The sequence below is a fragment of the Myxine glutinosa genome, chromosome 1, assembly GCF_964187855.1.
Source record: "Myxine glutinosa chromosome 1, kmMyxGlut1.1, whole genome shotgun sequence".
In the NCBI taxonomy this organism is placed as follows: Eukaryota; Metazoa; Chordata; class Myxini; order Myxiniformes; family Myxinidae; genus Myxine; species Myxine glutinosa.
Window position 1 is genome coordinate 383,792,661 of NC_136261.1, and position 23,000 is coordinate 383,815,660.

Here is a 23,000-nt window from a genome sequence, read left to right on the forward strand (position 1 = left end):
TCTCATCACAATTTGCCATCTCCAACTCAACATCAAAATTTGCCATCACCAATTCATCATCAGTCCCTCCTAAGGAGGGAGAGATGGAATCACCCCAATGTCTCATCCACGTCGTGATGCGTCTCACAAATCCTCACAGCAATTCTCATTTCCTGCAACACAGAACAAAGAAAACACAGGTGTGGAGTCATCATCATCACCTCAGGCAAGTGGCTGCGTATGGTGCGACAGGTTCATCAATCCTAACTATTTCCTAAATGACTTTAACAACTTTACATTACCCGGGGTCTTTCTCCTGCCAAACCATTGGCCCTCTTACACTATGGGTTCTAAAAAACCAATTCCCATTGACCAAACTGTGGTGCCTCTCAATTTGGGGTCTCACTCCCCCGATTCATCTCCCGGTGCCTTCGCACAATTTCTGGGCTGCGACGTGTAGCGCTCCCAGCAGGTCTACCCACCTGCACACCTCCACCACTGCAGTTGCCTCCGAGCTTACCTGCTCCTTACCCTAACCTAACTACCTGGGGAAGGCCCTCTGGCGCTCTCCCCACTCGGTGCCCTCTCTGGCACTGGGCTACCCGGGTCCGTCCTCCGGATCCTCGGGCCCCACTGACACTAACGGCTCCCAGAGCCCACCTGCGGCCTCACCTGGCCGACATCCTCACAGTGGTGGAGTGCCCAACCAACTACACACACTAACAGGCTACACGCCCAGCCATTTCCACAACACTAATGCACCCATCCACAATACCATTCTGCAACCGCACCACAAATGCCAATATCCAACCACAATTTACCTATACCCTCTACCTAACACTTACACTACCCGCCCTGGGTACTCGTGAGAGGGGTCCACTCTTCCCCCATCCACACCTTCGCACCATGCACACCACTCCGTACCACTTACTCCAACTCTCTCCACACCACCTTTACTTGCACACCTGTGCTCTCACACCTGGTGCTACCTGCACCCTTCTCTCCCCAAGCGCATTCGCGCTGATCCACACACTTACTACTCATACACTGCTCTATACACCTGTCCAGTTGCACACCTGTGCAATCACACCTGTTCCACCCTCACCTGTTCAATCTTCACACACACGGCATCATCTCAGCGAACTACTCCCTTCTGAAACTTGCGCTTCCCAGTCGTCCCTTTAAGCTATTGCGCTCCCTCGTCATTATCATCCACACTAAACTACCTGCGTCCCCACTACAGGTATCAGTCACTAACTAACCTTAACGTTACCTAATGTCATCTTCTAGGGCCCTATCAATATCCTAACCCACCCGGGCTCGTTTTCACTGCCATACACCCCATAATCTATTGCGCATTTGCCCCACTATGGGAAGGGTGGCAGGGATGCCACCCTTACCCACCGGGCCCATCGCTCACTACCAATTTTGCTCATCAAATTTCAACAAATTAAAAATTTGCCAATCACTACTCATCATCTGCCAATCATAACTGCCAATCCTTTGCCAATCATCAAATTTTGTTTTTCTAATTTCGGGGCCAAAACACTATCCTCGTCATTACAGTCTACTTACTAATGCCTCTCGGTGCGCCAATTCCTGTCCAAAGCCCGGCTTCGTACAGCCGAGCAATGAACGCGGATTCTTTTGTGCCGGCGGCTGGATGCGTCCCGCATTCGGGGCAGGGGCGGGGGCTTACCCGGGCCGAGATCCCACGCACCACCTCGGCGTGGAGCCATCCAATGTCCCGATCTCGACCTGCCGGCACGTCTCAACAAAACGTGGTCGCCATGACTACCCTTCCTATCCAGCTGCCCGCTCCGCCTAGTGGAGCCCGGACGCGGCCGTTCCACGCGAGGCCCAGCGTGGATCGCGCACGGCGGTCCTTTCGAACCCGCCGTGGCTCGGATCCCCGCTGGTTCTCGCGGCACGCGAAGCCCAGCACGCACCGAGGGCCCGATTCGGCTATAAGTCGCCCTAACCGCTAAACCGGTTACCGTCGACGCTTCACCTGGACGCTTACATGCATACGCTACCCCTTTCTTGCTCATACATGCAGCTGTTCCCATTCTCCTCGTACCTTTCCTTACACACCTCGGTACACTCATTCCGCTCGCCGACTTGGTCACACACCTGACCACCGAACACTTTGGCACACATTCGTTGGTCGCACACCTCACCAACACACCTCCTCGCGCCCCCTCCTCGGTCACTTCCTCTGTGACAATCACAGGTGTGCTCTCATTCGCACACCCAACCACGTGCCTCACCACCAACTCAAATGTGCCTTCCCACACACGCTCTACCATTCCAGGTGTGCATCCTCCCTTTCCAGGTGTACATCCTCGCTCACCTGTCATAACCAACTCACGCTCCGTTTCACTCTCACTACTCTCACCTCCATTCTTGACCGCGCACTCACCCTTACTCTCGACAGCACACTCTTTCCTCATGCACCCGTCCGTTACACACCTTTCTCGCGCACACCCTCCCGTTACATCCTCTGTAACACTCACCACAGGCGTACACTTCCTCGTTACATCCTCTGTAACACTCACCACAGGTGTACACTCTCTCGTTACATCCCCTGTAACACTCATCACAGGTGTACACTCTCTCGTTACTTCCTCCGTAACACTCCCCACAGGTGTACACTCTCTCGTTACTTCCTCCGTAACACTCACCACACCGCGCTTCCATGTACCCCCTCGCACACGCGCTTCGACCAACTCACTCTTGACGGCACACTCACTCCTCGGCGTGCACTTTTTCCTCACACACCCCATGGTCGGACATTCTCGCACACCTCTTTTTTCGCACACCTGACCTGTCACACACTTCACCAACGGCCTTTCACGAACACCCGGATCCAAACCAATCTCCAAGCCGACTGAAGCTTTCCTCACATCATATACATTGCCACTCACCTCCGTACTTCGTCTCCGCACCTCCTTTGCCACCTGCAAACTCTTTATTTGGTTAGTGAGCATCACATTATGAGTTGAGCACCGACCTTGCACATATTCCGCTATCTCCTCCTTTATTTCTCTCTTAGTTTCTGTCCGTCTCTTCTTAATTTCACTCACCTCTTCTTCCACTTCCTCTAATTTTTGTTTAACCTCTTTTATTTCTCGGTGCGTCTCCTCAAGTTCGTTCTCTAAGGCTACCGTGACCGTCTCTATGTGCTTCCTCACCTGCCGGTCCTTTGTCTCCATTATCTCTGTCACCTCGTCCACCCTCATTGTCAGTTCCTCCCGTACCATCTGACATTGCTTTTGTGTTGCTATTAATTCGTTTTTAATGTCCTTTTGTGTCGCTTTTAAACCCCCGATGATTGCAGTGTTCTTTTCCACTTGGTCCGCTAGTTCCCTTTGTCCGACTGTCAGCTGTTCTACTCCCTTCGTCAGATCTTCTATTCCCCCTTGTAACTTAGCCGTATTATTTCTCACCTCTTTCTCCATACGCTTCTCACCTCGCTTTACCTCCTCGCGCAGCCCCGAAACCTCCTCACTTACCCCTCGTTGTATTTCCTCCATCTCTTTTGTAGATGCCACCCTCATCTGTCCCAATTCATCCCTCTGAGCATCCAGTTTGGTTTCTACCCCGATTTTTACCTCCTCTATCTGCTCTCCCATTTGTTTGATTTCCCTGGCAGATTGTTCCCCTATTTCCCGCAATTTGTCCTCCATCCTATTTTCTAACCCCATTAACCCATTTTTCACCCCCTCTAACTGATTCTCCTGGGCAGCCATTCTGTTTTCCACCCCCGTTAACCCATTCTTTACCTCTTTTATCCCGTTGTCTAACCCCTCAAAATTATTGTCTGACTTCCCAAATTTCTTGTCTAACTCCTCAAAATTATTGTCGAACTTCCCAAATTTCTTGTCTAACTCCTCACCGGTACCCCTCGCTTCGTCCCTCATTACCCCCATTTGGTTTCCCATTATCCCCATTTGGTTTCCCATTATCCCCATTTGCCCCATAATTCTGTTTTCCATTTGTTCACTATCGGCCCTCCTTCTGTTTTCCATTTGTTCCATACTGTCGTTTTTTTCTGCATTTCCACCATGAATTGGGCCATGAAGGATTGTATTTGGGCCGTGCTCATTGGTTCCGTGACCGTGGCCCCCTCAACCACGTGCGTGAGGACGCCATTTTGTGCGTCTGAAACCTCCGCAACCACATTGCTATTTTTCTCCTCCTCCCTATCCTCCACATACATTTCCCCGAGGTCCTGGGTCGATTCCACCCTGTCTATCTCTCCCACCGACATCCGATCGCCTTGATTGTCCATGGCGCGATCTCAAAATTCGGGTTTTATTTTTTCGTAAAACAAAATCAAATTTCGCCGTTATAATTTTGAGTGCGTGAAACGCGCTCCGGATCGAATTCTACTTCCCAACACCAATTGTTACCCTATTGGTACAATTGGTGTTCCAAAATTTGGGCCTAACAAATTTAGTCCCAGGTCCGAATCCCACTCCTGACACCAAATGTTACAGACGCGGCTTTTAGATGTTATATTGACCGAGCGGTGGTGTATTTAACCGCGTCCGAACAGTTACTCCCCGATTAAAACCCGATTCCACCCGACGTTGACCAGATCGCCCCACAGATATTCAATCGGGAAATCTCTAAAGCGACCGAAAGAGGATGAAAAAGAAGAAGAAGAAGAATACGGAGGAAGAACAGATTTTATTATACACACACAAGCAATGGATGGAAGAAGCAGTAACACAGCGAATCGTTAACTTACACTATTCATTCTTACTTAACCCCAAGACAATGAGTAGGACAGGACGTTCACACTTACACAGGGGATATATGCAGGCAGGTAAGGCTTGAGATGGATTGCTTGAGAGGGCGGCAAGGTCGGGAGGCCGCCGTTTGCAATTCCTCGTGGTTTTGGCGGGAAACCCTCCGTCGTGTCTCCACTGCGGTAGACGGCACGCGCTGGTTCGGCACACCTGCTCCTTTTCTTGGGGTGGGGCCGTCTCCCTCCTTTCAGCGCGTCTCTCCAAAGCTGGTTTCCTTGACGAGTACCTCTCCTCTTTGGCTTGGAGCGTTTCGCATCTCACCGCTCCTTTTGGTGCAGCCTCTTTGCTCCTCTCCCAGGGTCATCTCATAAGGCAGTCCCTTGCAGTCGCTTTTATCACCTCGAGCGAAATCAAGCCGCCGACTCCGAGGGCACGCCTACCGGGTCACTCACCGCGGTGTTGATTGGCTGTTAGGGCTGGTTCACTCCTTCCCTCTTATGACGAGGTGGAGACACGCCTTTCTTCCCCAACCTTACCTCGTGGCCAATGGTGGTTTGAAGAAAACCGGCCAAAATGCGGAAGGCAATTGGAAGGGAGGTTTTGGGGAAATTGGAAGGGCCTATGCTTATTTTGTTTGATACAATGCAAAGTCAATCTAGTGGGAAAACACATACTTAGCCTACATGGAATAAGGAAATACACTATTTAAAAGATATATCGTGACCTGCGTGTAAGTTTCATGGAATTAACTAGGAGGCCGACTGCGACCATTATTTACATTAACAGGGTGTTACCGTACCTTTTGTAACGTTCACATTGTAACGTTTTCACATTCGTTACACTTCCTCCAAAATTGTTACACTTCTCAAAAACCGTTACACTTCTCAAATTCGTTACACACTTCTCAAAATCGTTACAATATATATATATATATATATATATATATATATATATATATATATATATATATATATATATATATACATATATGTGAATGTATATATATATATATATATATGTGTATGTAGATATATGGAGCGTTAATGGACACGCCGAGTGAAGCGAGCCGTGACTTGGGCCGTTATCAATGACTAAACCCGATTATAGCGGTTCTGATCGTGCCACAGGTACTCAATTGAGAAAAGACGAATGCGATCGGATAAGAGAGGAAACCAGAAGGAAGGAAGAACAAATATGGGTTTATTAATTATTTACAAAGAAAAAGAGGAAACGAAAGAATGTACAAGAAAGGAAGAGGAAGAAGCAGGACACAGGGCAGTCTTATTACAGTCTTATTCTATACCCCAGACAAACACACACACTCACACGGGGATTGTAGCTGGTAGGGTGGAAGGTCCAGGTTTGGATCCAGTGATGGGGTCCAGGCTCCAGGTTCCGTGGGTGAAAACCCGGCAGGCAGCTCCGCGTATGGTGGAATGCAGCGGACCTTACGTATGGCGGGGGGGGGGGGGCTGGGAGGCTCTGTATGTAATAAATGAATGGCTCTGCCAAACGCACCCTCCCCAAGGTTCTCTTATGACGCCAGCGAGTGAGTCCCTTTTCGCCAATGTGTGCTCTGTATAGGCTTTCTCAAATGCACTCAGCGCTCTCTCATCAAGTCCACGAAAAGAAGAAGTCCGTGCCAGTCCTTCGCAAAGGTGCACTCCTGGATAAGTCCGTCAAAGGGCTTTGCGCTTGCCTTTTTATAACGCGCGTCAAGATCATTCGGCGCTCCGCCAGGCCATGCCCATCGGTGAGATTACATCAGCCCTGGTTGGCTGGTGGGCGCTTACCGGCCACGCCCTTGACGGCTGGTTGATAGGCCACACCTTGGTCTTGTCGTTCCGCCCCCTTTTTCCTCAAGCCGACCGCATGGTTAATGGCATCGTTTGAGCGAGCACACGGTCAGCGACGAAGGCTGCGCGTAATGGCGTCGCTTGTAGAGGGAGGTTGCAAAATGGACGGAATGAAAAGGGACCTACTCTTATTTGATTTTTTTTTGTTTTGTTTTTTTGTTTTTTGGGGATACAAGATCGAGGCTCGTGAAAGAGCTAACATTAATCACACAAAAAGTCAAACCGACACACAAAACACAAAAACAAGGGGAGCGGCAGACAAGCTGGGGAGAGAAGGGGAAGGATACAAACACAACATTTGAGAGCAGGGACATCGGGAGAACTTGGGGGGAGGTGGGAGAGGTATAAAACATATGAACACTGCAAGGACTCTGGGGTGAATTACCGGGGGTAGACGCAATGCAGATTACGCAATGCAGATTCAACTATTGGAAACATAGCTTTAACTAAACACATAATAATGAAATAACTAAAACTCCGATGGTGTCCTACATGTTGCTGTGGCCTATCTGAGCACGAAAAAAACACCATAATGAAAAAAATGCACAAAAACAAACATTTTAAAATTAATCAATGATGTCTGATGTCTTCTCTGCTGGGCCGATGCTTCTATTTGACTTCTTGCTTGATATTAATTTTAATAATAAAAGGGCACACACCGCGTCCGCTTTTTATTATTTGTATGGCCAGCAGGGTCAACTTAGGTGGTCCACTGCCGGGCATGGATGCCACTTTAAAACACAGTGGTCCGCAAGCAAGATACTGCTGGCAACAGTGGCCTGTCCCAGCAGACGTGCCAGGCCACAGAACGTGTGGTCCATAAGCGGTGGCAGTGTGGTCCATAAGTGGCCACAGAACGTGTGGTCCATATGGTGCATCAGTGCAGGAAGGCGGTAGAGAAGGTGCGGGCAGACAACGGCAGACACCTGCACACTTCCCTCGGGCACAAAAGAACATGTCCATGAGTGGGGAAGGAGGACAAGCAGATCAGTGGGGCAGGGGCACAAGGGTACACATCATCACAAGGCAATGCAAGGTGAGGGGCGCAGGAGAGCGAGCCGAGAAAGCTCGCCCCTAACGTTCGTCCCCCCCTCCCCCCTGTCACATACTCTACCTTTACCCCTACCCCATATTTACACAATTTACAAATTACAAATCCGTCACTATTGTCTCGTCCCCCATATCTCCCCTAAACCAAATTCGTCATCAATCCCTCCTAAGGAGGAAGAGATGGAATACCATGCAATGTCTACCCCATGGCCTGATGCGTCTTACCATTCCAAACATTTGCAAAAACTGGTGTGGAGTTTTATCACCTCGGTAAGTGGGTGCGGATGGTGTGAAGAGATTTTCTCCTAACTACCTTCTAAATGACATTAACACTTTACACTACCCGGAGTCTTGCCCTGCCAATCCATTGGCCATCTTTACTCCATGTGGTTCTAAAAAACAATTCCCATTGCACTTACTGTGGTGCTCTACCAATTTGGGGTCTCACTCCCCCGATTTTTCTCCCTGTGCCCTCACACAATTCCGGGGCTGGGTCGTGTGGCTCCCCTAGCAGGTCTAACTTACCTGCGCACCTCCGCCACTGAACGTCGCCACCCGAGCTTGCCGAGCTCCTCACCCTAACCTACCTGGGGAAGGCCCTCCCTGGCACTTATGCCCTCGATGGCACTGGGCTACCCGAGTCCTCTCCCTAGGATCCTTGTGCCCCGCTGAACTCTACACAAATCTACCTGGCTCCCAAAGCCTACCTGCGGCCTCACCTGGCCGACAGACTACCAGTGGTGGAGTGCTCAACCAACCATACCTCTAACAGGCCACACGCTCAGCCATTCCATTTCACTCATGCACCCAATTAAACACTTCTTTCCACTACCTGCACCACAGATGCCAATATCCAACCACAATTTACCTGCTCCCTCTCCCTAACTTTAACCTACCCTCCCCGGGTGTTCGTGAAGGGGTCCATCCTTCCCCCGTCCACTCCTTCGCACCATACACTCCACGCCACATATTCCACACTCCCTTCAATCCACACCATTCATTCCAGACCATTCTTTTCCTGCACACCTTTTGTGCTCACACCCCTCAACCACAATTCCACTTGTCTCAACACAATTTCGCGCACACACAGCATCATCTGGCTATCTATTTCCCCTCTGAAACTCGTGCCTCCCTGTCATCCCTTATACTACGCACATCCCTCGGCGTTATCAACCATCGAATCTACCTACGGCCCCACTACAGGTACAATGTCACTACTTAAATCTTGGTCACAAAGAGTCATCTTTCTAAATTCTATCCATTATCCTAACCCACCCGGGCTAGTTTGCACCACCACCCCATAAATCTATAGCTCCTTTGCCTCAAAAAGGGATGTGAGGGATGGTAGAAATACCATCCCTCTACATCACTATCGCCATTACTATTACTATCAGTCCTCTCACTGCGAGCCTCGGTGTGGGAAATACATTCTTACTGCTCGGCTTCGAAAAACTGAGCAATGCATACGTGGTTGGTCTACTGTTGGTTGGGTCCTTCCGGCATGTCGATTCTGGAGAGGAGGTTTTGACGGACCGAGATTCCAAGGTCCATCTCGGCGCGGACCCTTGCGGTCTCCGGCCCGATGACCCAACCTCACGTGGTCAGAACACCGCCCCCACTAGGGGGCGAAGGTCCGACCCGGCCTTTCTCCCCCGGAATCGTGCCGATCCTCTGAACGACGCAGCGCCGACCATACAGAGCGGAGCCCGGCCTGAATCGTGCACGGCGCTCCATGCAGGAGCGACGCCGCAACGATCCCTGCCGGCCCCCACAGCACACAAAGCGCACCACACCCCGAGGACTCACGTCGGCTGTACGTTGGCCAAAGCGCTGCCCTGGTTAGCGTCGATGCTCCAGTCACATTCTCACATCCACACGCATTATTTTTCTCTCTCGCAAAACCCGGCGCACCAACGCCTCTCATCCATCCCATGCATTCCGTCACGGCACTCTCTCGTGCACCCAGGCACACTCACACACTCCGGTACACACCTCTCTCACACACACCCTGGTGCACTCCCTCCCGGTATGTACTCCGTACCCCTTACGGGTGCGCAATCCCTCGTCGCACACCCAATCACACGCTCCGGTGTGCTCTCCATCACACGCTCCACATCCATCCCAGGTGTGCATTCTCGCACACGCTCCTCAACACGCTCGGGTGTGCATCCTCGCACACTCTCTCCATCCATCTCACTCTCACTATCACACTCTGTTGTGCATCCTTCCTCGCACTCAGTCCCATACTCTAACACACTCACTCTTCGGTGCACACGTTTTCCTCACACTCGCACCATTTCCTCTCACACAGCGCACCACGGACCTTCCACAAATGCACGGGTTACACTGGGATCCCAAGCGTGTGAAAAATCCTTTCGCGCCAAACCTCTTCGCGCCATACACTGCCCGGCTTACCTTCGGGATTCTTTTCTCCACACGCACCTGCAAATCTTTATAAGGATTAGCAAGTACGGTATCAGGATGCGAATACAGACTTTGTACACATTCCATCTCCATCACCGATAATACCTCTATGCCTGCCGTCTGCTTAATCCCAATTTCCACTATTGCTTCGATTTTATCATTAAGCTCGACGACCGCTGGCGCTAATGAAATAAAATCTTTTAATTCGGCGGTCGTCGGCTTCTCCATACCCCGGGTCATGATTTCTATACCCGTCCATGTAACTGCTCTTTGCTCCAACTCACTCAACCCACGCTCCTCTAGCCGCATTACCTCATCGCATACCCGTGTGCCTCTCCCGCTCAACTCACGGTCTCTGTCTCTCCCCATCTGCTTCATCTCATACTTGGCTTGCCCCCTCGCTAGCCCCTCATTTACTTCCCGGGCTTTGCCACCCATGTCCTCCAACTGGCCCCCTAATTTGTCTTCTACTCCTCCTAATTTGCTATCTAACCCCTCAAATTTGCTGTCTAACCCCTCAAATTTGGCTTCTAACCCCCCCATTTGACTGCCCAATTCATTTCTCAACCCTCCAATTTGGCTTCCCAATTGCTCACCATGAGCTTTCATCTCATCTTTTTGGGAGTCTATTTTTGCCATTAACTGAATTAAGTACAATTCAATGTTGCACCCGGGTCGCACAGCGGCCTCAGCTGCCGCGACCGCGTGCGAGGCGCCGCCATTTTGTGCGCCTGCAACCCCCACTACCGCACCTTCATTGTCTTCCTCCTCCATCTCTCCCACTTCTTCTCTGGGGTCCTGGGCTGACTCTAACCTTTCCTCTGCCCCCTCATTTTTCCCCCACCGGCATCAGATCGACTTGATTATCCATGGCACGATTATAATGTGGATGTTAACAATTTGGGCCACTTATAATTTTTGACCAAGTAATTTAAAAGATAAAACAAAATTGGTTCGGGTCTAAATCCCACGCCCAGACACCAATTGTTGCGGATCTCTGGGGTCGGCTCTCCCCTTATCAAGGGGGGTTAATCCCCTTGTCCTTTTAAGCTGGCCATCCCGAGTCCTGGAAGCTATAACGCTCCTCCCGGTCGGTATTAGTTAGGGATGCTGGTCAATTTGGTCCTGTTACCTAATTACCAACCCCGACCGTGAAGCAAGAAGATCACCTCCCACCCGAGCCGCAGCGTTAATGGACACGCCAAGCAAAGCGAGCCGTGACTCGGGCCGTTAGCAATGACTAAACCCGATTATAGTGGTTCCGATCGTTCAACTAAACCGACTAAACTCAACCGACTGAATCGACTAAACCCGATCGGTTCCGATCCGATCATTCCGATCGTTTCACAGGTACTCAATTGAGAAAAGACGAATGCGATCGGATAAGAGAGGAAACCAGAAGGTAATAAGAACAAATATGGGTTTATTAATTATTTACAAAGAAAAAGAGGAAACGAAAGAATGTACAAGAAAGGAAGAGGAAGAAGCAGGACACAGGGAAGTCTTATTCTATATCCCAGACAAACACACACACTCACACGGGGATTGTAGCTGGTAGGGTGGAAGGTCCAGGTAGAGGATCCGGTGATGGGGTCCAGGCTCCAGGTTCAGTGGGTGAAAACCCGGCAGGCAGCTCCGCGTATGGTGGAACGCGAGCAGACCTTACATATGGCGGGGGGACTGGGAGGCTCCGTACGTAATAAATGAATGGCTCTGCCAAACGCACCCTCCCCAAGGTTCTCTTATGACGCCAGCGAGTGAGTCCCTTTTTGCCAATGTGCACTCCGTATAGGCTTTCTCAAATGCACTCAGCGCTCTCTCATCAAGTCCACCAAAAGAAGAAGTCCGTGCCAGTCCTTTGCAAAGGTGCGCTCCTGGATAAGTCCGCCAAAGGGCTTTGCGCTCGCCTTTTTATAACGCGCGTCAAGATCACTCCGTGCTCCGCCAGGCCACGCCCGTCGGTGAGATTACATCAGCCCTGGTTGGCTGTTGGGGGCTTACCGGCCAGGCCCTTGACGGCTGGTTGACAGGCCACACCTTGGTCTTGGCGTTCCGCCCCCTTTTTCCTTGAGCCGACCGCATGGTTAATGGCGTCGTTTGAGTGAGCGCACGGTCAGCGACAAAGGCTGCGCATAATGGCGTCGCTTGGAGAGGGAGGTTGCAAAATGGATGGAATGAAATGGGACCTACTCTTATTTGATTGACGCAACGCAGATTCAACTATTGGAAACACAGCCTTAACTAAACACATAATAATGAAATAACTAAAAGTCCTATGGTGTCCTACGTGTTGCTGTGGCCTATCTATGGGTGCTACCTTTAACCTTTTAATGATGAGAATTATTTACAACTATTTACACAAGTGAGGGTTCTAAAACCGCAACAATATATATATATATATATACATACATACATACATACACAGTGCATTCAGAAAGTATTCAGACCCCTTCACTTTTTTCACATTTTGTTTTGTTGCAGCCTCATGCTGAAATCGTTTAAATTCATTTTTTCCCTCATCAATCTACACTCAATACCCCATAATGACAGAGAAAACAGGATTTTAGAAAGTTTTGCAAATTTATTGAAAAAAAAATTAAATTAAACATCACTTTGACATGAGTATTCAGTCCCTTTGCTCTGACACTTGAAATTTAGCTCAGGCACCCCCCATTTCTCTTTTTTTTTCTTTTTTTTTTTCTCTTTTTTTTGTATACAAGATCGAGGCTCGTGAAAGAGCTGACATTAATCACGCAAAAAGTCAAACCGACACACAAAAAATAAGGGGAGCGGCAGACAAGATGGGGAGAGAGGGGGAAGGACACAAACACAACATTTGAGAGCAGGGACAATGGGAGAAATGTGGGAGGGGGAGGGCTTTGGGGGAGGTGGGAGAGGTATAAAACATATGAAAACTGCAAAGATTTCCAGGAAAGAAGTTGGAATTTCCAAAAAAAAAAGAAAAAAAAGTGTATCTGGGGTGAATTGGCGGGGGTAGAAAAGATCAAGGTTTTGGATGGGGGCTTTCTTTTTCTCTTTTAGAAATATTTTGGAAATTTAATTAAATAATTCATTAATAATAATAAAATAATTAATTGATTGATCAATAAATAATTAATCGATTTAAATGATTAAACAATAAATCAAAAATATCCTTTATAGCCACATCGCTTGGTCGCTGTCATGTCCAAGTATTAGCTTCCGAGCTCAAAAGGTGCCTGAGATATTGCCCAGGTGAGAAAGAAAGTAAATAAATAAATAATTATGAAAATAAATAAATATCATAAAAAATTAAATAATTAATCAATTAGTGAATAGAACACATAAACCACCACCATTTCTTCAGAATATATATATTGTTGTGGTTCTACGCCACCCTTCTTCCCCTTACCAAGGGGGGGGATTAATCCCCTTGTTCTTTCTGGGCCTGGCGGAACCGAGGCTTGACACGTCCCTTCCTGGCAAACGCAAGGTCGGGTTTCGGGACCAAGTCTCGCACATTCCTAAATACCTGCGCCGCCCTGGAAGCGAGGAAGCAAGCCTCGCATGAGCCACGTTTGGTTTGAGTATGCCGAGCGGAGTGAGTACCACGTGGTCCATGCAGTCTTAATTAGTGGAACCCGATTTGAGCGGTTCTACCCGCACCACGCTTAGCCAATGAATAAACCACAGGAACGATCGAATGGAAGAAAGGAAGAACACAGGTTTAATTATTCCCACACGTATTTACAATGATCGGGGAAGCAGAGACACAGAGCAGCCTTAGTCAATCGTAACTTTTTACCCAGACAACGGGCCCGGCTCACTCACACAGGGAATTGCAGATGGGTAGATGTTCAGCCAACGTGCCGACGTGGTCGTCCAGAGACGGTCCCCGTCCGGCTCTCCATGGTCCCCGCACGTCTCGCGAAGATGGTAGCAGGCGATGGTAGGAACTCGTAGCGCGTCTCCCAAACAAGGCAGATAACGAGATGGAACGGCAAAGGGCGGGACTTTCAGCACGGCTGGCGATTACACAGCCGTTTTCCTCACTCGTGCATCTCAAATGCACTGTGTAGTGATCAGCCTAAAACTCAACCGAGCGTCACTCATAAAAGTGCGTCTTTTCAGTTCATGCGCATCGGCTTTGCCCGCGTATCTCGCACAGCTCTCGGATGCTCACAACTCCTCTTCCTCGTTCTTTTCAGGCGAGTTGGTCAGTGTGTGCGAGTTCTTTGCTCCAGTCCTTTGTTTATCGGCTTTCCCGCGCTAGTCCTTTGCATCGAGGCCCTTATGCTGCAGTCCTTATGCGCTAGTCCTTTGTTCATCGGCTTTCCCGTGCTAGTCCTTCTCATTAAGTGTTCCCACGCTAGTCCTTTGCATCGAGGCCCTTCGGCAGCAGTCCTTATGCGCTAGTCTTTTCGAGGCTTTGCGCAGCGGGTTTTATAGCTACGCCCACAAACCTTCTGGAACCCGATCGAACCTTCTGGAACCAAGGTGACAAGGGTGACAATATTTTTAGCCACGACTGAAGGAAAGGTGACACGTGTACTGCACATTAATGATTTAATGCTCTTCACAGCAAATTATGAAATATTGATTGAATAACTAAAACTAGTAAAACGGTTCTCCAAGGACATTCAAATGGCATTTGGACGAGATATGTGTGCCAGTGCACATTTGTACAAGGTAAACCAACAAATACAGATAACATAAAAATTGACCTTGAAACAACAATGCAGCAGTTCGAAAGTGAAGCATCACACAAATACCTCAGAGAAGAAGAGGGCCACCAAATATGTCACAAACAAATGCGCAAAACAATTGCCAAAGAATATCAACATAGAACGAAGCTGATCCTGAAAACATACCTCTCCCAAAGAAACAAAATCAAAGCCGTAAATCAGCTCGCAGTACTTGTATTCCAATGCAGCTGCGAAATAATGAACTGGCCCCAATCAGAAATCAATAAGTTAGACAAAACGAGACAACTCCTTACCATCCACAAAATGTTTCACAAAAAAACAGTGCATCCTGAATGTATGTAGAATGTAGGGAGGTACAACAAATAATTGGACAGAGTGGGGATGGACCAATATGGCTCATTGGAATGGCGAAGAAAAGGTCGGCTCAACTGGGACAGAGAACAAATCATAAGTGCCCAAGATTTGAAAAAAATGCTTCAAAGATTGAAAAACGTTTCATAACTTCCACGTCGAAAGCCACATTAACGGCAGCACCTTTGGGAAGAAATTCTGCATGAACAATTCTATCTGCATCGAAGAACGCAATCAGCATGACCTTCACTTGCGATCTCGACTGACACTCATTTTTAAGGTCTCAGTGACACAGGTGTCTTCAATGGGAGGTCTATGCTTTCATTTCCCGATCATACCCTTCAACCCACGACTCATCACTCTTTATCACCTGGGGTAAGAATGTTGGATCTGAAACGCATCGATCAATCAAGTTGGATGTATTATTGTTGCACATATGGGACCACACACAATAGTGAGTGGATCATGAATGCAATTGTCCTGCTGTAGAAAACTATGAAGCAATCGCACGACTGGAGAAAACAATGAAACGTCACAAAATGTGACATGTCCTGACATGTTTAGACTCAGTAAAGGCAAGCTCAGACACAAGAAACCTTGTCTGTGACTTGGCATGCCTGGTGTATTCAAAGGATTCATCAGATATTATTCAAAATCTAGTCTCAAGGCAAAGGGTCTTGATGGTCAAATGGGGTCTTAAGGGACGAATGGGGGTCTTTTTAATATTAGGTCTAGGTTCGGAGAAGAGCTCGGACACAGAACACGTCATCTCTAACCTTCACCAACGCATTCGATGACGCTCTAACCCACGACATGAGGAGAAGGAGCTATTCTAATCTTACACTATGGAAATAACCACACGAAGGGACCTGTATGGTGGTTGCCATTGCCTCTGAGCAGTTTTATAAAACCACAACAGTTTGAATATCTTGTGGAAAACCCAAACCTTTGCACAGTGTAGCCGCATAGCAAACCTGTTGTGCATTTTGTGATACAAGCACCAAATTTGGCACAAATGTACATTAATATGTTGCGAACATTTTCAGATATTGGGCCACTTGAAATTCCGTAATTTTTTTTTTCAAATTTTTTCAAATTTCGTAATTTCAAATTTTTCGGGTGACACCGTCACAATTTCGGTCTTCGAGGCCGGCCGATATAGTGGGGCGGCTTAGCCCAAATATTCAAAAGAATTGTGCATTTTGTGATACAAGCACCAAATTTGGCACAAATGTACATTAATATGTTGCGAACATTGATTGTGTGGTCAGCAATGAAGACGAGAGTCTGAATTACATGTATGCAAAATACCTTGTGAACCAGTGAAGCAAATACACGGGTAAGCATGAATTAAATCTAGGGCATGATATAATTTCCATGATGTTTACCTCTACACTCAATGGTGGAAGGAGGTAATGTTTTGATCCCAGCTTGTCTGTATGTCTGTTTGTCTGTTAGTCCACAAAATTCCAGACAAAGCTTGTAGTAGTGGTAGTTGTAGTGGTAGTGGTGATAACAGAAATTGTTATATAGAACTGAACTTATATTATTATTATATGCAGAAAATAACTTCATTTCTATATGCCCTGCAGTGGACAGGTTAATTGGTTTATGCACTGAAGTGGTCACCCTGGTGTGCACTGCTGTGTTCTGCCTCACTGAGTTGTTCAGGTATGATGTACTCAGCACAAGCTTCCGGTCGGCCCGGAGGTGGGGGTGCGGGGCCTGTCACGGAACGTCAAAACAAACGGCCTGCCGGGGCCGCCCAAAAGTCGGGCGTGAGGGGCGCGTCCACTAATGGAACGCCTCTCGCTTCCCAGATCGAGGGCCACGTGGTCAGGAGAACCTCGTCCCTTCCGGTCACACTTTGCCTATCGGCCGGCCTCGAAGACCGAAATTGTGACGGTGTCACCCGAAAAATTTGAAATTACGAAATTTGAAAAAATTTGAAAAAAAAAATTACGGAATTTCAAGTGGCCCAATATCTGAAAATGTTCGCAACATATTAATGTACATTTGTGCCAAATTTGGTGCTTGTTTCACAAAATGCACAATTCTTTTGAATATTTGGGCTAAGCCACCCCACTACTGTATATTTCCATCAATAATGTTTTTTTTTCTTTTTTGCAGTGGAACAAATACATATGCACATGGTTGTGTACATTTGTCAGAATTATATCAAGAGTATTGAACAAAATCACATTTTTTACAGGTCATTTGATGTTGTATTTGCAGGTGGATCCATTGAATCTACAAGGGAGACTGCACCTATTTTTATGAACAGCGGAGACACAGGTCCCCAGGACTCGCCAACTGAAACAAACAAGAGGACTTCTTCCAAACACAGCAAAACGAATAATGAATTGTTTGCACACAATAATTTTCACCAGGCTCACAAAGCAGAGAAAGATGAACACCCACACAAATGCAAAATTTGTTTAAAATCCTTCAGTTATTCATCCATCTTTACATCACACCTGCACAAAAACAATGGTGAGTGCCCATACAAATGCACAAGTTGTGGAAAATCTTTTAATCATTCATCCAACCTTAAATCACACATGAGAATTCACAATGGTGAGCGCCCACACAAATGCACAATTTGTGGGAAATCTTTTCGTCAGCCATCCCACCTTAAATCACACGTGAGAATTCACAATGGTGAGCGCCCACACAAATGCACAAGTTGTGGGAAATCTTTTTATCAGTCATCCAATCTTACAAGGCACATGAGAATTCACAATGGCGAACGCCCATATAAATGCACAAGTTGTGGAAAATCTTTTAATCAATCATCCACCCTTAAATCACATGTGAGAATTCACAATGGCGAACGCCCATACAAATGCACAAGTTGTGGAAAATCTTTTAATCGATCATCCACCCTTAAATCACACATGAGAATTCACAATGGTGAACGACCATACAAATGTACAAGTTGTGGAAAATCTTTTAATCGATCATCCACCCTTAAATCACACATGAGCATTCACAATGGTGAGCGCCCATACAAATGCACAAGTTGTGGAAAATCTTTTTATCAATCATCCACCCTTACAAAGCACATGGGAATTCACAATGGTGAACGCCCATACAAATGCACAAGTTGTGGAAAATCTTTTAATCAGTCATCCAACCTTACAAGGCACATGAGAATTCACAATGGCGAACGCCCATACAAATGCACAAGTTGTGGAAAATCTTTTAATCGAACATCCCACCTTACAACGCACATGGGACTTCACAATGGTGAACGCCCATATAAATGCACAAGTTGTGAAAAATCTTTTAATCAATCAGCCAACCTCACAAGGCACTTGAGAATTCACAATGATGAACGCCCATACAAATGTACAAGTTGTGGAAAATCTTTTGATTGGTCATCTCACCTCGCAAGGCACATGAGAATTCACAATGGTCACACAACAATCACACAACGCCCATTGCCAGTTAAAAACGCATCTCTCGCTATTCGTGATCGGTGCCAGTTAAAATGTGACGATGTATATATACAGTGGAATATATAGAGTCAGCGTGAGTGAAAGCGGTCAATCGAGAAAATATGATGAAGGCATAGCAACGACTGGATAAGATGTAGTTATGCATAAGGCAGATTGACCGTTGGTTACAGAATGTTTCAAGCATTCCCGTAAACTGTGTGGATCACCGAAATGGGCCAGTGATTGCTGCCCAAGCGGTGCTGTCGGTTTGGGTAGAAAATATTTCAGTTGTATCATTGGATTCTGGACTGAGGGAACCTTTGAGTTCTTGTTTCTGATGTGCCGGGAAGGAATGATGTGTGATTATAACATCGCGATGTTTTTGATAAATATTCAGGGGTCCTGGTCTCTCTTTCCTTTGGCGCTTCCTGGTTGGTGCCACTTGATCTCTTGGTGTTTCCTCTCTCTCTGTGTTTCCTCTCTTTTTTTCCTGGTTGGTACGTGTTGGTCAATCGACATGTCTTGGTTGGAGTGCGAGGACGAATGGTCGGAGGAGCAGGTGTTGCTGAGCGAGGCTTTGCAAAGCGATACTCATGCGATTGCAAGCCACGTTGAAGATGGAACTTTGCCAGTGCAGCAAGCCTCATTTGGACTGTGCGTCGCGTGGAATACTTACGTCTCCGGAAGAGAATGCGGACGCCTTTTGAGCGCTGATTATACAGAAGGTGCCGGCCTTTAGGATTATTCGTGCAACTTGGAGTGGAACAGGAATCCAAGGCCAACAATGCATTGGGCAGGACAGTCCCAGAGGAGACTTGTGAGCGTCCAAGGGAACACCACGAGGATTCTGTCCTACCGCTGATAACAGTGAATATTGAACCTACGTTTGCTACTGTGCCTTTATTTCAATGCAGTTATTGTTTCAGTACTGCAAGTGATGTCATTTTCATTGTAGTGTGCCAAAAAGTCACAGATACCGGCAAACAAGATCCCCCGGTAGAAAGACCGGAAAACCCTTGCACCCATACAAATGCACATGTTGTAGAACCTCATTTAATCAGCGTCCATCCTCAAAAACGCACGTGAGAATTCACAATGGACAACTGAATAAAAAAATTTTTGCTAAATTAAAAAGTCAATGTTGGGATGACAAACGACTGCCTAAAAATTTCTTAAACAAGACAAGGATGATGTTGGTTTGGAGAGTAGCTAACAGTATTGCCATCACATAACAATCACTGCCTCATTTACACTTAATCACTTATTGCTTCAAGCTTCGACAAACACTCCACTGGTTACACCAGTAATTGATTACTTTTGTTGTGCAGCCACATACTGAGACTCTCCAAATTAGCAGCCTGGGTACAATGTTATAATATCAGTACATGATCACCAACTTCTTACAAACTGCATGAACATCTCTTATAACAGCATTCTATAATTATCTCCATTTGTGATTGGTTACTCTAAGTTGGTAAAAACTAAAATTCGGAAAGACAACTGAAGCTGCAAGAAGTCCCTGAAATTATATCGGAGCTTCTTATACTAATGCAGAAATGAAATATAGGAGCTTCTCATACTTCTGGCGAGGCCCAGCCCAAGACAATGGTCTGGAGCCAGTGATGGTGGGATTGTCCTGTGATGGCAATACTGTCAACTACTCTCGAAACCAACATCATCCGTATCTTGTTTCGGACCTTTTTTAGACTGTAGTTTGTCATCCCTACATTGCCTTTTTAATTTAGCATAAATTATTTTGTTCACTTGTTTCTGTAATATTGTGAGGAAGCGTTTCACACTGAATTCAGTGAATCTAAGACAGAGAAACAATATCTGTCTCCTGCTCAATGAAGCCATGCATCAGCTGGATGTCTGCAGGGGTTTGTACGGTTGCAGTGAGCGAGGGAAATCCAGAATAGTTGCAACATTTGTGCATGTCCATCATGCCACTGTCAAGAGGAAGTGTAGAAGACTAGAAAAGGTGTTGCACAAATAAGATCCAAGATATGGACAGTTGCAAGTGCTTCTCATAAAGACGTTGGACAACGTGCACATCGAGGGGCACATGTCAGGCAGTGTGGTAATGTTCACCTTGATGATGCAGACCTTTTCGGAAGAAAGAAAGTAAAGTCAATTTGCATACACTTGACTGAAAATGTTGTTTGATCATTTTGTTTGTATCAATAAAAAGTGTAAAGTTGATGCTTGATATTTGAGGATGTACATAGCTGAGCTTTTGCAAGTTCTTTTCTTCTTCGTAAGTCTTTGATGGATGGTTCAAATAAGATAGGTGGTGGTCTATGCACTCTGAAAAGTTGTCAGTGAAGGAAATAAAATGATACACAATTGTGGTATTTTGGAAATGTAAGACTGAAAAGAGAAAAGCTTGCCAGGATTGTGAGATTACAGAATGAGAGAAGATTGATGTGGATATAATTTTGATTCCTTGAATTAACTGGAGAGACAAAGTTTTGCTGGTATTGTGCACATTCCTTGGCATTATAGTGTGTGTGTGTGTGTGTGTTTGGAGAGAGGGGAGACCTATGGACACCACAAGTCTGAATATGAATACAAACAAAAGGGGAATATGGACTGATGCCATATATTTAACTTCCTGCCCATCCCTCACCCTCAAAACAAATTACAAGAATTTTTTTTTCAAATTAACCAGAAAAGCAAACGGACAGCACCAAGGAGACAAGTCAACACTGTTCTAGAAATTTGCATGTTGCAGTTTAAACCCGATAGTTTTTTTTTGTTCTTTTTAATTTCTTTCTTGTGACAAAAACACCAGTGATTCTACCATCATGTCACCAAAATAAAACATTTCACTCATAAAGCAATTAATCCCATTCATTTACACACGAAAAGTAGCTAGAAAAAAAACAAACTTTAAACTGATATTCCCTCCCCTCCTTTGCACAGAAAGGAAAAGAAAACCTTTCACCATTCAGTGCTGTCAGTGACGCAGGAGTCCTGGAGCGCCGCAGGTAAGTTGCTTTACTAAAATGGCGGCAGTTCCGGCCCAGTGCGTACTTCACTCTTTTTTATGGGCTTATGGCCGAGTGGTTCGTCTTGCTCTGCTCGAGTATCTTTGATCTTTCCAGCTCAGACGTCATCATGAAGTTATCTTTCCAACAATGAACAACGCTGGAAGCTATGTGTGGTGGCCAAACCTTGATGGTGACATCGAACATCATGTTCGACATTGTTACCTCTGCCAGAGCACATGGAATACACCTGTGAAAGCGCCGCTGCATACCTGGTAATGGCCCAGTGAACCGTGGCATCATATTCATCTCGGTGATGCAGGACCTGGTAATGGCATCATATTCATCTCGGTGATGCAGGACCTGGTAATGGCACCACCATTCTGATTATCATGGACACGCACACCAAATGGATCGATGTGACCACGTGACGCGGGGTACTACGTCGCACATCATCACCGAAAAACTCAGACGTTGTTCCTCCACTTGTGGTTTTCCCAGGATGATCGTGAGTGACAATGGTTAATGTTTTATAACTCCGAGGTCACATGTCGGAACAACATCAACCATAAGCTTGTTGGACAACATCACCAGGATTCAAACGGCTTGGAACACGTTCAGTGGGAATCATCAAATCCGGATTGAGGAAACTTTGTAAGGGAAAATTGGAGACAAAGCTGTCCCGTCTCCAGTTCAAATACCAAATCATACGTTGAACGTTTCTCTTCTCTTCAATCTGTTTGGAGGGAGGTGAAATCCATAAGCAGTATTAAAGAAGGGGAATGGTCATCCCTGTACTTGTTTCCCCTGATGGAACCTCCTCCACAAATAAGGACAAGGCCGAGGCCTTGGGCAAACATTTATCTGAAATGATTGGAGAAAACAACATCGACAAGGAGTCCAAGATGTCCAGAATCCAGTTCCAGTCCCAGCACACAGAAAACCTCAATGACTGGTGTCCCAAGAATTCCCCTCTAAATATGGACTTCTCCCTCTGGGAACTTCGGCAAGTGGTTGATAAATCTAGGAACAGTGCCCCTGGCCCCGACCTATTGACCTTTCATATGTACAAGAAGATGGAAGACAAGGTGTTGGGTGTGTTTCTTGGCCTATTTAATAGAGTTTGGTCTTTAGGAGAACTTCCCCAAGAGTGGAAACACTCTATAGTCGTCCCAATCCTTAAAGCGGGGGAAAATCCCCAAAACCCGTCGGCATAAAGCCCCATCTCCCTCATCTCGGTGGTTAGCAAGTTAATGGAGAAGATGGTGAACAGTCGCCTGGTTTTCTTCCTCGAAAGGAACAACCTGTCAAAATAATCCCAGAGCGGATTCCGAAGGGGCCGTTCAGCTGTCGACAGCATTGTTTTATTGGCTTACATTTTGTGTTATTTACTTTGTGTTTTCCTGGACATTCACAAAGCCTGCGATACAGTCTGGTAGGAAGGCCTGCTCTTCAAGCTGCACCATCT

At 46.7% G+C, this 23,000-nt stretch overlaps 1 protein-coding gene across 1 annotated transcript; it reads left to right on the forward strand.

The window, feature by feature from the left end:
* The first annotated feature begins 17,252 nt into the window (after nt 1-17,252).
* LOC144893580 (uncharacterized) lies at nt 17,253-18,880 on the forward strand. Its single transcript, XM_078784067.1, has 2 exons — nt 17,253-18,605; nt 18,734-18,880. The coding sequence occupies exons 1-2, from the start codon at nt 17,253-17,255 to the stop codon at nt 18,878-18,880; spliced, it is 1,500 nt and encodes a 499-aa protein (XP_078640193.1).
* The last annotated feature ends 4,120 nt before the right edge of the window (nt 18,881-23,000 follow it).

Bases quoted from the DNA above. Each gene is read 5' to 3' on its own strand.
- LOC144893580 (XM_078784067.1), top strand. From the start codon at position 17,253: ATGGTTGTGTACATTTGTCAGAATTATATCAAGAGTATTGAACAAAAT. The intron at 18,606-18,733 runs GTATATATACAG...CGTTGGTTACAG, and splicing joins GCCAGTTAAAATGTGACGAT to AATGTTTCAAGCATTCCCGT.